General features: G+C 40.4%; 2 protein-coding genes across 2 annotated transcripts in view; both read right to left on the minus strand.

Moving 5' to 3' along the window:
* The window catches only part of LOC115777730 (solute carrier family 12 member 2), a 30,836-nt gene extending 27,410 nt beyond the window's left edge, over positions 1-3,426 (minus strand). The window contains exons 1-3 of the mRNA XM_030725693.1: positions 2,761-3,426; positions 1,071-1,193; positions 273-348 (exon numbers count right to left, since the gene is read on the minus strand). Coding sequence (XP_030581553.1) covers positions 273-348; positions 1,071-1,193; positions 2,761-3,192 — 631 coding nt within the window. The 5' untranslated portion in view covers positions 3,193-3,426. The remainder of the gene's footprint in view (positions 1-272; positions 349-1,070; positions 1,194-2,760) is intronic.
* A 7,841-nt stretch (positions 3,427-11,267) lies between these two features.
* On the minus strand, positions 11,268-17,535 carry LOC115777728 (testis-expressed protein 43). Its single transcript, XM_030725691.1, is given in 6 exon segments — positions 11,268-11,313; positions 11,579-11,598; positions 11,600-11,739; positions 15,100-15,212; positions 17,020-17,060; positions 17,509-17,535. Coding segments are annotated over 6 exon segments (387 nt in total).
* Between the last annotated feature and the right edge of the window lie 346 nt (positions 17,536-17,881).

Consider the following 17,881-nt stretch of genomic DNA (forward strand, 5'->3'; position numbering starts at 1 on the left):
TTAACACTTTTATCTCTATTGAAAATTCAAAAAGATCTGTTCTGCTTATGTCTAGCTCCATAATTTTATTCTTAGATTCTACTAGAGTAGCTTTGCACAAATGGGTTCAAAACAATACTTATTTATGTTGGTCTAGCCTGTCAGTTCATTTTCTTTCTGAAAACAAGCTGTTTAAGATCATCTCCCTTCTCTTTTAATCTGCTTTTAGTTTAGATACTGGGGTGATGAAGGGGCTCACACATTTCCCAGAATGACTTATGGTTTGTAGCTACCAATTCCAGCGTGTCCAACAATCCAGGACAATCTGATGAAGAGCATCACACCCCAGATATTCAACATGCAGCGGATCTGCAACACACAAACAGAAGTTAATTATAATGTAGAGTTGGACAACATGACAGCTGCCAGAAATTAAGCCAAATATCTAAGAAAAGGATGCTGCAGTAATACAAGGGTACTGGTACATAATTAGCTTTTGGATAAATTTTCCTATTCTCCCTTTTGCCCTCTCCTCAGTAATAAGCTAATAGTACCATCAAACTGTTGGAAAAAGTGGTTTATATATATAGCAAGCTTGCTAGATGACTACCAATTACTAATTACTGTTATGACAAGTGAGGTTTTAGAGATGGAGCAGGACTTTAATAGCACATCTCCATTCCTGATCACTACTGTGCAGACTTTGGTTACAAATTAAATCACTGGTGCAAGATGACAGAACCAGTGTCTGCAGTATTTTAACTTAGCTTATTGTAACTTTTGTGAGAAAAAGCGGTGTCTCATTGTCTCTCTTCTGCTTGTAGGCACCTTTCAAAATGATTAGATTCCCTAAATCTAGATTTCTCCTCAAATGATCCAAACTGATGGGACTAGAACAACAAAAACAATACATTTCATTCATCAAGATGGTGACATTATGTGTTTGACTGTTTATGTCACACCAAAGGCTGTCATTCATGCCCACTCTTTGGGAAGAAAGTCTTCTGTTTCATTTTAAGTATTTTAACACACTGAAATCTCACAAGAAGCAGAGCTCATCTTTAACATCCATCTGTGAATCTAACACTAACCAGGACTCCTTTGACCCAGCCAAACTTGACAGTTCCTCCTTTAGCCTCCTTCGCTGCCAGTGCTGCTGCCTCCTCAGCTGCTGATGGCTCTTCTCCATTGGCCAGGCCATCCTCAAATGGCTCCTGATGGAAAAAGAAAGAAGGCAAGTGAATAAAAGTTGCACAAATGATCACTTTAAAGTTCACAACTTGTCTTCTGAGCTCTGATCAGACAGTCTGTGGTTTTAGTTTTTGGAGAGAAAACCATTTTAATTAGATGACCAATATTATTATGCCTTTTAAATGTGATGGTAATCCTAAAAAAAACTCTGAATCTCTGGGCAGAAGTGAAATATACTGAATGATTAGTCTGCAGTACAGAGAACAAAAAGTATAATAAAGAGAGGCTTCCTGAATGGCTTAAAGAACACAAATCATTTTTTTGTGGCCTTCATTGGATCTCATTCCACAGCCCAGAATGGCAGGATTTGGAGAGATTTAATAGACTGACCACTTCCATCACAAAACAATAAAGACCCCTCCAACCCTTACAATGGACTTTTTCGTTACTCTGGAAAAGTCCTCTGGAAAAAGGCTCCGGAGTCTTAGATGCAGAACAGCCAGTTTCAGAAACAGCTTTTTTCCATATGCCATAAGATTGCTGAACACTAGATAAAATGCTGCTTTTTCCTCTTAACTACCTCATACAACTTACTTTGTGAAATATATTGTTGCTGTGAGCTTGTTGCTACTGTATATATTTATATATTTTATTGCCAAATTTTTGCACTATATTTTACACACAACATTGACACTTTAAATTTTAGAATTTTAGACCATGTCGAGCCATAGCAACAATATCTCGTTCTTATGCGCACTGTACTGTGTAAATTTGAATGACAATAAAGTCTGTCTAAGTCTTTATAGGATACCTGATGTTTTTTGTGTGCCTTTACTGTCACAGTGAAGGTGTTAAAGTGAAAGTATGAATGGGAAAATTGTTGGGCTCTATATGTGGCAGTGTGATTATATTCACAGAGAAACCCACCTCTCCTCTAAAGCTGAAAAAAAAAAAAATAATAACTGATTGTTCTACCATTTCTCTCTACAAAAATTGAAAATTATTCTCTGGCAACAGAATCTCAGTCTCAGGTGTTTGACACTGATAAAACGTAAGCACACAGACCTGCGCTGTTTAGTCACCCTGAAGGTCTTGGTGGTGTTAATTTTGCCAGTTGGTGTTTTGGCTCAGTGTTATTGTACAATGGTGGTCTGATACCTTGGAGTGCGTGCAAGGAGTGGGAGCGCGGCTGGGGGTGCCTGCAAGGTCGTGAGAAGCAGTATTGTGTGGAGGGAAGCGCGAAGGGAATCTTTGTGTTTACTGATAAACGAATTGACTTCAGGTCAGGTGAACGGGGAAGTTATAACTGCATGATGGCGTGTTAGTTCTGTTTTTAAAATTTGGGAAATAACTTTGCAACTCTCGGTGTCAAAACATCTTTTAAAGTTTACGATTTTACATGAACTGCGTTGATAATGAACTCAACTTGACAGAAAATAAAATATGGATCGCGTGACTTTTACTTGTAACGAGTGTTTTAAAATACAAGTTTAGCTAAAACACGTGACCCTTTAAACTCTCAGTTGTTGCTGTGAAACTTGAGATGAACTGTTTTAAACGACAAAAGCAATAAACAGTGTTTGTTAATACTTTATCGAGTTCGTCGTGTAGCTCCGACAGCGACGGTCTGGTCAGCTTTTCCCCAAATGGCGCAGCAGTCTGCCGGTAGAACTCTATGTTAGGCACGGCGTCTATAGTGTTGTGTCCGAAGGTCCTCATGTAGTAGGTGTTGGAGTGGGAATCGGAGATGTGAGTGTGCCCCGTGCCAGTTGAATGGAGGCTGACTGAGTCGCTTTTTGCTGTGTCCGGCTCGTGGGAGATATCAGGCGGGAGCCCGATGTCAAGCGCGCCCGAATCCATAAAGCCCACCACCCTGAACCGGCCTTTGGACTCCTCGGGAGGTCTGGATCCATCGGCGGAAGCCGGACCGGACGCTGAGGATGATGCTTCCATTACCACATCCACTTGAAAGCGGCTCTGCCCGGAGCCCTCGCTCCTCAAGGACGGTTTCTGACCCGACATTTTTGTCAGTGATGCACTGAGAGACAAACGGTTACCGGGAAAAAAGCACCTGGTCCAAACCCACAGGGATGCTGTCGCATTTAATGCCAAACACCGATAAACAGAACTGCAATCATTTACTATCCCGCTGTACTTCGGAGAAGCCTGATCACTGGATGCGTCAGGACGCACGGCAAACGTCTATGAAAGTGTGCATAACATGCGTAAAGAACACGAAGTCTCTTCTCTTCCCTGTTTCCCTCTGCGTCTCTCCCTCGGATGGTGACTCAGACGATTTATTGTAATCTCTGGCTTTGTCTCCTCCTCTCACTGGACTCCGGAGACAGCCCAGCATGCCAGGAGCACGGAGAACAATGAGGAGGAGGCAAGAGTAGAAAGGATGGATGGGTGTCCATTACGCACCAATCTCTGGCACGCGCTCTGGCACATTTCAGTCAAGAGGAAGAAACAAAGGCAACGCTTTGACAGTTGGAGAGCAACAGTATTCCCCTCATATAGTTTGGGTGATATATCAGCCACATGAGCATGTTTATTTTTCATAAGCACTGGAGCGCGGTGAATCAAAACCTCTTCAAGAAGCACTTTCTTGGAGACAGTTCATCCAATACGTGCAAAATAAACAGTAAATGATATAAAAACCAGTTTAATTTACTTTTCTGCCATAAACCATGTATGTAAAAGACTCCCTCTTCCCACTCCCTCTTGCTCCCGCTGCATGTGCATGTGTTGGCATTATACAATGACATTTGTAATCACTGCTGGTGACACACTGAGCCATTCACACAGAGGCCAAGATACGCACGAAGCGAGGCAGCAGCAGCAGCATTAGCATGGGGAACAACAGCTGCTTTCTCTGTCGAAGCTCTTGATGCTGAAGCCAAACACCGAACAATAAAAACAAGGACAGAGTTAAACCAACCTGACCATCGAATCTGTATTTAGGTCGAGGTTTGTGTGTAAGAGGCCACACGTAATCATAAAGTTTTCTAAACAGTGCAAAACCAAGAACCTAGATATTGGACTGATTGTCCTAATAATCCTGATAACCCTCTGGGAATAACCCTGATTTTAGGGACTATATATATGCATGTACAGCCTGAAGGTGCACTGAGGGTTCTTTGCAAGTAACAGAGCAGCAACCTAGCATCTGGATATTAATGGCACAATGAAAAGTTTCAGGTTGAATCCTGAAGACATTCTTTGTGGAACATCAGCACAAACTACCATTAGCCTGTTATGAACTGTTTGATGATGAGCTGATTAATCTGCCTTTCCTGTAAATACAACGATGTTCTGATCATGAAGATATTCAGTAAATGTGGTTTTCATAAAAGCCAGTGGAGAGCTGCTTTTGGACAGTGTTTGTATAAATTGTGGCAGTCTTGTTATTAGCTCATCAATGGCTTTGGCAGGAAATAGCAGTGTCTGAAGATGCTCTGATAAAGCCTGAGGTGCAGTGCTGCCTTTGCTGTTTGATGGTTGCAGTTTTGTCGTTGCATATCTGGCTTTCCTTTGAGTGTTCCTTGCGGGTTTCTCACTTATATTTTCTGTATGTTTTCTTAGATGATTATGGTTTCAGAGATCAACATTATTTTCAATACAGGATTTATCTGACTTTGTTTTAAAGACCATCATATTATTAGAAACCATACATAATCAATGTACATTTGACTTTATATCATAAATTATACCACTCTCATTTAGATTTAGTGCTGAAGGTGCTACCCAACTCATAGCACCCCCTACATGAAACACATTCTCAGGGCCATGTGCTCTGTGCCAGCCTCCTGCAGGTAGATAAGACAGAGGTGTCTCACCCATTGTAGTTCAGGGAGCCAAGTGGGCTGGACCATGGAAAGTATAATGATGCATAGATTAAATATAAATAGATTATTAATTTATTTTATCATCAGGATTTCAGTTTCTTGGTAGTGTTACAGAAAGATTTCTGCACATTTCAAATCAAACATATCTCCTTCTTTGGAATGGTTTTTGGCACCATGGTCATCTCTGCTGTGTTTTTGAGACTGAAAACAAGTGAAGGTAACATTTGCTTAAGAATACTTAGTAAGTAACAATGTCTGAACTTTAAAAAAGTGGCTCCAAACATTTTTAAAAATACTAATTTTTCTTTCTCAATATTTATCAAACTTCCTGTGAATGGTGTCAGCGTAGAGCAGGATGCTGACACAGGGAAAAAATATATTATTTTTTATATATTATATATAATAAATATCCAGTGTTAGTGCTGAAATGTTTCATCTTCATCGTTCTGGTAGATGGCAGCAGATTTTTAATCAAGAATGCCTCAGTACATTTTTCCATTGATCTTTCAGTTATATGAAGCTGAGAAACAGCCCCACACCATCCTGTTCCCTCCTCCAAACTTCACTGTTAGTGTGGTGTTTTTGGGGTGATATGCAGTGACTTCTGACCTCCAAAAATGGTGTGTATTATGGCATCCAAAGAGTTCATTTTGATCTCCTGTGACCAGACTATATCCTCCCAGGCTTGTCTAAATGTTGTTCAGCAAACTTTAGACTTTTTTTCTGGAGTGGAGTCTTTTGTAGTGAGCGTGGATATGGGCCACGGTGGCTGTGTGCATTACTTAGTGCTTTCTTTGAAACGGTTGTACCTCTTTGGTTCTTGGACAGTTCTTCTGATAATTCTTTTCACTTCTCTGTCTGAAATCTTGTGGGGAGCACCTGGTCACGGTGAAATCACATTCTTTCCATTTCTGGATTATGTTCCTATCTCACTGGAGCCTTCAGTAGGTTAGAAATTCTTCTATAACGAATGCCATCAGTATGTTTTCCAACAATGAGGTTGGAAAGGTCTTGTGAGAGCTCACTGGTTTTACCCATCGTGAGGTGCTTCTTGTGTGACACCTTGTTAATGAGACACCTTTTTAAAGGCCATCAGTTGGGACTGAACCAGCTGATATTAATTTGCTCTAAGTGACATTACTTCAGCTGGTGTCATGAATTTCGATGCCTCTTAGCACCTCCATTTCTTTATGTGTTCAATAATTTTTCCCTGTGTCGTTCCTCATTATTACACATAAGTTAATTTATGGACATCTATGGTTTGATTTCTTTGCATGTGTGGATTGCATGGGTTCTTACTGACATCTGGTGAGAATTTCATGTCAACAGCACCTTTAGAAATATATTTACTTAGAAAATGGTTGACAGGTTCAGTACTTATTTTATCTGCTGTATACATTTAGGAAATTTCAAAAAGTGACTCCTCACAAAAAGCCACATCATTATCTGTTCAATCTGATTGGTTCAAACAGATCCCTCCCTCCACAAACACAAATCGTCAGCCAATCACAGCTGAGCTTGGACTCCGCAAGGGCACCGGGTCATCTGGTATTAAAAGTGACCCTGAAATTGTTTGTAAGGCAGGAAGGTGCAAACAAATAATCTACTTCTAGGAAATAAAGAGGGATAAGAGGTAACGATTGGAAACAGTTGTGCAACCCACAGAGAAGTAATGTTTAACATGCCTCAAAGAAAAAACATAATCGGCCTGTATTAACAAACATTCTTGGAGCTCCTAACTGAGCCGAAAATTAGATCTTATGGCTTAGGGGTAATTTAGGAAGGTTAGAGTAACTGAGCAAGAAAGAAAGGAGCTTTTACCTTAAACAAACTCTTTCAAAAGATGTGATTGGTTGATTTAAAAGAAAAAAGGGTCTGGTACTGGTTGTAGCTGCCCCCCACGAGATGTGGGGGGCTGATGATTCAGTGTGTTTTACTAGTCCTCTACTTTTATCTCTTCCCCCAGTTTTTCCTTTCTCCTCCTCCTCTTTATCTCTCTTTTGCTAACCTGCCCCTTGCCCCTGTCAGCTCCATCATTGTATAACCACACGGATACTCATGCAAATGATTAAAAAAGAGGAAAAACTAACAAGAGGTGCCTGTGGAGAATCTTTTGAGCACCTCTCGGCAAAGCAAACACGTTTGGCACAACAGAGCATTCAGGCCATGAGTCTGCTTGCTGAAGCTGCAGGACAACACAACTTTAAAAAAAAAGAAACACACAAAAGTAGTGACAGTGATCTCATAGTCAAAAGAGATAAAATGAGCAGTAAAAACAATGTACCGTATGGTACAATCTTTGTTTATACTTGATGAAAACTTATGCAATGAGCATGTTTATTGAATAAACTGGAAGCAATACTTTAGCCTCTAAAAAGTCAGACACTGTTTACATGCTGACAGCAGTTATAATAGAGTTCAGCAGAAGAAGAAAGCAGTATAACATCGAAATAGTTAAATACATTAAAACTGTACTTCAGTGAAGTGCTTGAGCAAATGTACGAAGTTGCGTTCCACCGCTGCTCCTGTCCACACGCTCACTTAAAGTGTTGGGCATTGTAAGATTCACAGTTTAGATCTCAGGAGGCCTCTGGTTAGAAGGTTATGACAAACCCAAGTCATTCCTCCTGTCCTGTACTTTCTACCCCAACAGAAATACTGCATTCAATGAGAAAGGTGATGAGACTGACCCGCACACAATCTAATCTGCACTAATTAACAGCAGCGTGTCCAGAGGCGGAGCATGGAGTGGCACCATCCAATAACCTGATCTTTTTCTGCAGATATAAATCCACTAATCCACGAAGCTGCACTATTACACATAATTACAGTCCAGCCCTGGTTCAACTTCAGGTGATATCTCTTCAACACAATACATACGTTTCAAACAAAAAGCATACATCTTTATATGTATGTTTCAGATCATCAAACAGATGTTAACATTAGACAAACATAACCAGAGTAAATACTGCAGTTTTTAAATGATGGCTTCATTAATTAAGCTTTCCAAACCCGCCTGTTCGGTGTGACAAAGTAAACCTGATAACTGACTGCACCTAACCCTAACCCTTGTTTTAATTCAACCACACTGGAGAGTGAATGCCCTGTTTAAGGTCCCTAACCCTAACCCTAAAGGATCTATTTGTGTCTGGTCTTTGACTCGGCCACTCCAAAACCTTTTTTTTTTTCCTTTTAGCCATTCAGAGGTGGGCTGGCTGGTCTGTTTCTGATCATCGTCTTAATGTGTAGTGTGCTTCAGTGTCAGGACACAAACTGATAGGCGGATGTTCTCCTTCAGGATCTTCTGGTAGAGAGCAGAATTCATGGTTCCATTAATGACAGCAATGCAGCCCCAGACCATCACACTACCACCACCATGTCTGACTGTTGGACTGATGTTCTTTTATGAAATTCTGTGTTAGTTTATGCAGATGTAACGGGACTCAAACCTTCCAGAAAGTTCAGCTTCTGTCTTGTTAGTCCACAGAATATTTTCCCAGAAGTCTCGGGGATCATCCAGATGTTTGTTGGCAGATGTGAGGCGAGCCTTTGTGTTCTTGTTGGTCAGCGGTGGTTTTCTCTTTGGAGCTCTCCCATGGAGGCCATTTTTGCCTCTTTCTGATTGTTGAACAATGAACTCTGACCTTAACTGAGCCAAGTGAGGCCTGCAGCTCTTTAGATGTTGTTCTGGGTTCTTCTGTGACCTCCTGATGCTCTTGGAGTAATTTTGGTAGTCGGCCGCTCCTGGGAAGGTTCCCACTGTTTTGTCCATATGTGGATAACGGCTCTCACCGTGGTTCTCTGGAGTCCCAAAGCCTTAGAAATGGCTCTGTAACCGTTCAGACTGATAGATGTCACTGACTTTGTTTCTCAGCAGCTTCTTTAAATCGTGGCATGATGTATCACTCTTTGAGATCTTTTAGTTTGCTTCACTTTGTCAGACAGCTTCTATTTAAGGGATTTCTGGATTCAGCATGTCTGACAATAATCAGGCCTGGGTGCAGCAGCGAGGCTGAACTCAGCTTTCCAAAATGAATCACAGTTAATTCATGATTTAACAATGAGGGACAATTATTTTTCACACAGGGTCGGGTAGGTTTGATAGCTGTTTCCCTTAATAAATGAAATCATCACTTAGAAACTACATTTTTTAGTTATAGTTATTAAAATCTGTTTGATGATCTGAAACACTTGAGTTATTAATTCAAATGTAATAAAATCAGGGGGGCAAATACTTATTCACAACATTGTGTACATGTAAACAATAAACAGCTGCTTCTTCTTCTGTTGATAGGTTTATTTAATTTTGAAAGTTTTTAGGATATTTTAAATATAATATTAAAAAAACCTTCACTTGGAATTTGTCAGACATAAAAAGTGAAGGAGTTTAATGAAGCAGTGAAAGCTGGACACTGTTTACATTAAAACTCTCAGCTGCCTGGTTGATAATCTAACACTCCGGTCATTGACATAAAAAAATGAAATGAAGTGTGAGACCCAGTCTTCTGTCTTGAATCAGTCTCTACACCATAAATACCAACGTGACAGCTTTGTCCATGCAGGTTGGTTTTTGTTGCTTCTCTTCAACTGATGATTGGATCCTCTAAAGCTTATAAAGTTAAAATGGTCACATATTCTGTTTACTCACTTGGAGAAAAAACTGGCTTAACAAAACTTGTAAAGCTCTTGAAGCCCTCCTACCTTGAAAAAGGATTATTTAGGAATAACATTTATCTTTAGCAGGATTTAGTCCTCCAACTTTCATGGGGAATTCTTAGAAAGCATCATAATTCATAGACTTTTCCTCAGAGTGATCCTTCCCATCCCTAAGCACAATTTTACCACCTTAAAACCTGAAGTTAGTGAAATCTGATAAGACAAGCAAAACAATGGGGCCATTAATGGACACTCCAGCCTGAACCAGGGTTATAATAGTTTTGGATTTTACATTATAGTTTAGTTTTAGTTAGTTTTTACTTTTTTTTCTCTAATTCAGTTAGTTTTAATTAGTTTTCAGAGTGGTTTTGCTCGTTTTTATTAGTTTTTATTTTTGGTTTCATGCTTAGTTTCAGTTAGTTTCAGTATTAGTTTTAGTATTTTCATACCTGATCAGGTGCAAGATTCAAGGCGCAAAAGTGACTATTGTGTAATGAAAACTTGACAAAAGATACAGTTTAAAGAAATATATTCAACAACCAAATGTTCACAAGACAGAAGCACTACATGCTAAATGTGTGTAATATTAAGGACACACATGAACATCAACAGGGAGAAACAAAGAAAAACATGAACTCCCAAACTCAATAAATTCTACAATAAACTCCACAATAAAGTTCAGCATCAGTGCAGCAGATTAATAACGCCTACATGTGGTGTTAAACAAAAACAAACTCTTTGAAGGAGTCAAAGCTCAAATCCAGCTGCATCCTGATGTTCTCACCACCTGAAGCTGCTTCTGTTTTGGAGCTAGCTTGGTTAGATGCTCGCTAATTAAACCTGCAGGGTCTTTGCGGCCTCTGTACACAACCTACAGAAGTTGCCGACCTCATGTCCGCATTTATGCTTGTGTAGCTGGATTGTGTGTGTTAATTACCTTGTGGTCGTGTGCAGGTGTTTGTACTCAAAGAACCTCCATACGGGACTCTGCCGCTTTCTCGGCAGACCGCAGCCATTACTTTGCGGACCAGCGCGGTGAGCGCACGCACATGCGCACTCACACAGTTGTCCTGTGGCGCTCCCAGCTTAAACTCGGAGAGCGGAAACAATGATTTCATATCAATCCACAAGGCTTAAAAAACCCCCCCAAAAAACAAGTAAATGAAAGTCAGTTTATCGATAATTTCAGTTAGTTTTAGTTAGTTTTGTAAACTCACAATTCAGTTTTAATTAGTTATCGTTTTTTCCTTTTAATTATAGTTTTTATTTATTTCAGTTAACGACAATGTTTTTTCAATTTCAGTTTTCGTTATTTCGTTCGTTTTCGTTAACTATAATAACCCTGGCCTGAACTAAACGTGCATTTTCTCAGAAATGAAGAGAAGGTCAAAGGTCAAATCCCTTTTTTTAAGCTTTGAGCTTTTTCATGGAAGAAGCTTTACAGTGCTGAAAGCGTTTCTCAGCTCTCATTAAACACACGTGACTCAAACCCAAGCGTTTCTTCTACATTTATATTTTTGGATTTCAGTACACTACACATTATTCAGAGCGGCTTTCATCACAGATATGCACGACTTATTGGTGTTCCTGTGATCAGGGTTGGATGAGCCGCCTGGTCGTCACCACAGAACTGTTGTACCTGCAAGGAAAAAGCAGCAAATATTTCATTCTATGCAAAGGTATATTTGTCACATTTTTATTCACCTGTAAGTGCTTGTGTTTTTTGATATACATATACATACTGTTTTCTTTTTTAAGTTTTGTAGGGAAAGGCTCTGAACTGTTGTAGCTGCTACAGTTTCATTGTGCTCTGTGTTTGATGACAATAAAAGCTTTTTATTCTATTCTATTCAAATAATCACAAATCTCATGGTGAGTGGGCTTTTCTGAGTGTGGGGTTTCACCTGCAGAGGTGGGAGGAGTTAATGAGCGGGCAGTCCCGTCTGACTGAATAGAGGTGTGGAGGAGGTGGTGTAGGTGGAGTCCTGGCCGTGGCAGAAACGTTCCCGACCACAGAAACACAAAGACTCCTCAAGAGGAACCACGGGGATCCCTGCCAGAGCTGCTTTCTGAGCAAGGGTATCATAGTTACACAAGCTGGCGGAGGTGTTGCTGCATATACTTACTGAGACTGCATTATGTGCATATTTGTGTCTATGGAGCTAAATTGGGGCCATAAAGTTTATTACCTGATCACTGCTAGCGCCCGCAGATGAGGACGAACATATGTCTATGAAGACGAGGCTTCTGCTTTACTTTGAGAGCATGGGAAATCTCCAACACGGGCTTAAAATGCTGTGCAGATCTGTCAAGATCATATTTTTTCCTCAGAGATTCGAGTCGTGTATTCACATAAGCTGCTTGTATCGGTGAAGCATGTTATCTTTTAAAACCAATCACATACATATAGAATATCAATGCTGCATTAACGACATGTCCAGTTCCCACGGTCCCTGAATGCAACAGCTGGGACCATGTTGTTCAGCCACTGTGTTGAGCTGTCAGTCATGATTCCACACCCCCTGTCATCTGAGGCTCCGGCCCCCACGCCAAAACAGGGCCAAAATATTGAACTCGAAAAAAAATCTGAAAGTGAAAAAAAAAAAAACTTGAATCTGAAATGTAGTTTTGAAATATATTTTTTTAGTTTCACATCTTTTTTTTTTCAGTTGCAAACTTTTTTTTCATTTTCAAACTATTTTTTTTGGTTGCAAAACTTTTTTTTTCCTGTTTAAATTTTTTTTTCGGGTTCAAAATAATTTTTCAGTTTCAATTTTTTTTTTTTCGAACAAACATTATGGCCCCAATTTAGCTCCATATGTGTCACAATATCTGAACAAATACTCACCAGTATTAAAACATTTAGGTGCCATTTACACGAGACCGTTTTCATTTTGAAACGGCGTCGTTTTGATGCGTTTCGGCCTTCTGTTTACACGACAACAGAGTGAAAACGATGAGTTTCGGAAACGGGGTCCAGAGTGGAGCGTTCCAGAAACGCACCGGGTTGCGTTCTCGTGTAAACACTTGAAACCGGGGTGATTTGAAAACGCTCGACTCGCACATGCGCACTATGGTTGCGACGGCCACAGTTTTTCGCGCATGCGCAAATTGATAAACAGTACTCGCGGATTCACGAGTGCTTCTTATGCTTTTCTTGTGTTTTTACCGTTTTGTAATTCAGCGTTGTGTGCAGCAGCGATCCAACCTCATCGTCAGTCCATACAAAACCTCTCACATTGGCCATTTTGTAAGAAATGAACAATTTGCCGCACTTCCTACTGTGTCACTCCAGGCATGCGCGTCTTGCATAAACAAACTTTGCAAAGAGAAAACCAACGCCAACTTGTGGCCTGGCATGGGAACTACATCGTTTTCATCGTTTCCATCGTTTCACATGTCCTCGTGTAAACAGGGATCGTTTCTGAAACGCCATCGTGTAAACGAAGGCTGAAACGCATCAAAACGACACCGTTTCCAGTGAAAACTGCTTCGTGTAAACGGCACCTTAAAATGTTGAAACTAACACACCCCACCACATTGAAAACTCCACAGATTTTACAAACAAGGTCCATAATATTGTACTGGATCCAGATGAAACTATTGGTGTCCTTTGATGTGGTTTCACTTTTCACTTGCATACCCACAACTGAGGCAGTGGAGACCGTCAGAAGACGACTACAGGAAGACGATTCCTTACTGAACAGAACCAGCTTCACCCCAGATCAGATTTGTGCACTTTTAGATCTCTGCCTTACCACAACATATTTTAAATACAATGATGGATTCTACAGACAGAAACATGGATGTGCCATGGGCTCCCCAGTGTCTCCCATTGTAGCCAACCTTTACATGGAGGAAGTGGAAAGTAAAGCTCTTGGTTCTTTCAAAGGGATGGCACCTAGCCACTGGTACAGATATGTAGATGACACCTGGGTCAAAATCAAAACCCAAGAAGTAGAAGCCTTCACTCGTCACATTAACTCAGTGGATAAATACATACGTTTTACCAGGGAGGACACCAGAGATAACAAGTTACCATTCCTGGACTGTGCGGTGCTTATCGAGGAAGATGGAAGCCTCAACATTGAAGTTTACCGGAAGCCCACACACACAGACCAGTATCTCCTCTTTGACTCCCACCACCCTCTGGAACACAAACTTGGGGTGATCAGGACCCTACAACACCGTGCGGAAAGTGTTCCCTCTAAGGCAGAAGGGAAGCATAAGGAACACACACACATTAAGAAAGCCCTCAAAACATGCGGTTACCCCAACTGGGCCTTCATCAAATCAGCTAAGATGCACAGGAATGAAGGCCAAACACAAACTACAGAGAATGGGAAGGACAAGAGGAACAACATTGTCATCCCATATGTGTCAGGCTTGTCAGAGAAACTCAGAAGAATTTTCTCCAAGCATGACATCTCAGTATACTTCAAACCAAGTCACACCCTAAGACAAAAACTGGTTCATCCCAAGGACAAACCCCCCAAACACAAGATCAGCGATGTAGTGTATGCTGTTCAGTGCAGTGAAGAGTGCTCGGACCTCTACATTGGTGAAACCAAACAGCCTCTTCACAAACGAATGGCACAACATAGAAGAGCCACCTCGACAGGACAAGATTCAGCAGTACATCTGCATCTGAAGGAAAAAGGGCACTCTTTTGAGGATGCCAATGTTCACATTTTGGACAGGGAAAACAGATGGTTTGAAAGAGGAGTGAAAGAAGCCATCTATGTCCACTGTGAACGACCATCATTGAACAGAGGAGGTGGATTACGTCACCAACTTTCCCCCGCTTACAGTGCTGTCCTGAGCTCCCTTCCCAGACGTCTCAGCCCCCATTCACACCTTTGTTCCAGTGACCTCAATAGGCCACAGGAAACAATGGAGCGGAGTCCTAAATTGGTTTCAACTGAAACCACTGATTAAATATGACCCACGCCCCCTTCACACCTGGGCACATGTGTTCACGCACATGATCAATAGAGGGTCATAACCACCTCCAGGGGACTACGCCCACAGGGGTTTGAATACCTGGGTCTCTCCACCTTTTGGTTGAGAACTGAAGAAGCCTTTCGGATGAGAGGTGAAACGTCTTCAAGAAACAAAAAGAAGTCCAGTCGCCTTTTTCAAGCTCCAGAGACTGTTGAAACTAACATTTCTCTACATTAAAAACTCATAAGGCTGCCAACCCTTAAAGTAATGTGTTCATGGCTCAATACATAAAAAAACTTTGATTTTAAAACATTAAGGTAACATTGTTACCGCCTGGTTCTACTGGACCTACTGGACCTACCAGTAAACATGTTTTATTACACAATATGGCTCGTCCTTCATTTTGAAAATATAAGACCTCATAAAAAAAGCTATAATAGCGCTTATTCTGCTGTGAGGTGCATGTTTTCCTGACTGATACCTGCCTTCATCAGAAGTCTCTGGTTCTTCATGTCCTGCTTCCATGGCATCACGTACAGTTTGGGGATCATTGGATACGGGGGTGAAAATCTTGGAATGTGGCCTGAGGATCGTCTAGGAGTAAATAATAGTAAGTGTGCTTTTCAGGCACTCCGGAGCAGGACTCATACAGTCTGCTGATTGGCTTCTGAAGCTGAGAGACAGCTGGTAGCTACAGTCAGCTGTCAGCTGCCATGCCCCAAACTTCAGGTCCTGATAAAATACAGGTTTAAAAAAACATCATCTTTTATACATTTGTTATAAAGGTGTGAATGAGCTCTAGAAATGAAAACTTTTTTCTGCTGCGAGAGATTTTAAGCTGTGAACCGAGGGGAGTTGACCTGTTTTTGGAGGTAGCCCCAAGTGGACATTAGAAGAACTGCAGTTTTTGGTGCTGCAGAGGAGTTCTTCATTTTTAGATTTGAAAAACTACAAAATAAGCTTCAGGAAACAGTTGTATAATACTTTAAACTGACAAAAACTCCTCTTTTTCTGAATGAATGTGAGCTTCACACCCCAGAGAGTCTCTGCTGCATTAAAGGACTGATTTCAAAACCACGAATGACATTCCTGCTTATTTTCATCAAGTTTTCCTTTGGTTCCCACATCTCAATATAGATGGTACTGTTATAGTTGAACCCACACAGCTTCAGGATATCAGGCTGGCTACGTGGTGACTTAAGAGTCAACAAGTGGGGGCATTATTATTGAAATCAAGCTTTCAAGTAGGTAGAGACTATTGAAATATTTAATTCAGAAAAATGTGTGGCATCATGTTCTAGTGGTTTACGCATGAAAGGTCCCTGGTTCATTTCTAGCCAGATACACAAATCTCCTCTGGGGCTGCATCAGGAAGAACATCTTCTGTCAAACATGCTGAGCTGCCCACTGCGGCGCCACCCCTGTGACAAGGGTGCAGCCAAAAGGAAAAGTGGATTCATTTGGAAAAACAGGACAGATTTTTTGCTTCTGTCTCATGATAATAAATATGTTTGTATATTTACAGATTGACTGCATTAATTTCTTGTATTATTTTGCTGTTTCACTGAACAGTGTGGCTCATTGGTTGAATCATACTGTGCCGAATTGTGGTTGGAGAAATGAAGTAAGCCCCGCCTCTTCTATTTATGATTGATTTTACTGCTGTTGTGCTTCTTTAGGCACATTTGTGTTTTCTAGTACACAGTGCCAGAGATCATATGTAACATGCACACAGTGCTCTAATATTTATTTATATTTTTTTAGCTCCTTTATTTCCTGTTGGATTGTGCTTCTTTCTTTTGACCATGTTTAGCTTTTTTTCCTATCATATTGTATTGTATTTATGAGTTATTCTGCTTTATTTAAGCTGCTTTGTTTTAGGTTGTGTCTAATGTTTTGGCTGCTGTAACAGGAACTTCACGACTTTTGGGGGAAATAAAGTTCATCTCACCTCATCTTATTAAATTAAACCTAAATGAATAAATTATGCAGAAACACTTTTCTCCCACTGAGAGTGAACTGGGTTAAACTCATTTGATATTTTTCATGGAATTACTTTGAGCTTTATGTCACTGGTTGAAAGCAATTCAACACACTAAAAAAATCTAATAATTAACCTGTGCTTTACTTTTAATATTCTGTAAGAATAATATACCAACTGGCTCCATGTGTTCTGGGTAAAAAAACAAAACAGCTGCAGCATTCTGTGAAGCTCAGGTTAGTTAAAAAATTTATAAAATAGGTTAATTTTTTTTTCTTCTAAAGAGCAAAAAAAGAAAATCTTTAAGATTAAAAGATTCTGAAATATCATGCTGTCAATAAAAATGAATCACTTCTAAATTAACTTTTAATGTATGATTTATAATATTTAATTTGAAACAGTAACAGTAAACATACTCACTCATGCTGGTCAGAGCTGCCTGTAACAGCCACGTTTGTTGACTGTCAGATCACCTAGAAACCCTCACCCCTCACCCCCCACCCCAGTGCATCATGGGTCTTGGGTAGAATTACAACTAGACACTTTGGGGCTTTAGTCAGTGATAAAGAAAGGACGGTGAGCATTTTCAGAATCTATGATTAAGAATGAGTTGTTATCAGAATGGGAGGGAAAGAGTGAGCCATCACTCACTGAGACTGTGCAAATGTAGGTTTGAGGAAATAAAGATGAACCCAATTAAAATTAGCCAATTGGCTCACAGACAGTAGGGGATGGGATGATGGGAAAGAAGTGAAATATTCATGTTACCAAGAAATCACAGGGTTGAGCAGGTTCCGATGCAGGCTGTTTATTAGACATCTTAGTAGCACACGAAGAGTTATAAAGACACAGACAGTAGCATATGAAGACTGAGTTACACACACAGAGTAACAGAAAAGAAGAAAGAACCTGTTGATGATGACCCAGCTTCCTCATCACACCCTCCGACCGAGGAGAGCCCGTGCTAAGATTAAGTATGAGTCCAAATAAAATCAAACTGTCCAAATGATCCATGGTGATGAGCAAGCTTTGTTGCAAAAAGTTACTAGTTCTTAGAAATATACAAACACAAAGAACAAAGGACAAAAAGCAAAAAGTAAAAGCAAGAAGCCCTCCCGGGAGGTTGTACCTTAGTAGTTGCTGGAAAAACGGACAACACGGACAAAGACAGTCGCTACATCTTCTCTTCTCTCCTCTTCTAACCGTGGTATTTATACTCTTTCCCTTTCTTTGTTTAAGATTTGTGCTAAGTCTGCACTTTGTAAGCATACATTAGAAACTG

The sequence above is a fragment of the Archocentrus centrarchus genome, unplaced genomic scaffold (assembly GCF_007364275.1).
Source record: "Archocentrus centrarchus isolate MPI-CPG fArcCen1 unplaced genomic scaffold, fArcCen1 scaffold_68_ctg1, whole genome shotgun sequence".
In the NCBI taxonomy this organism is placed as follows: Eukaryota; Metazoa; Chordata; class Actinopteri; order Cichliformes; family Cichlidae; genus Archocentrus; species Archocentrus centrarchus.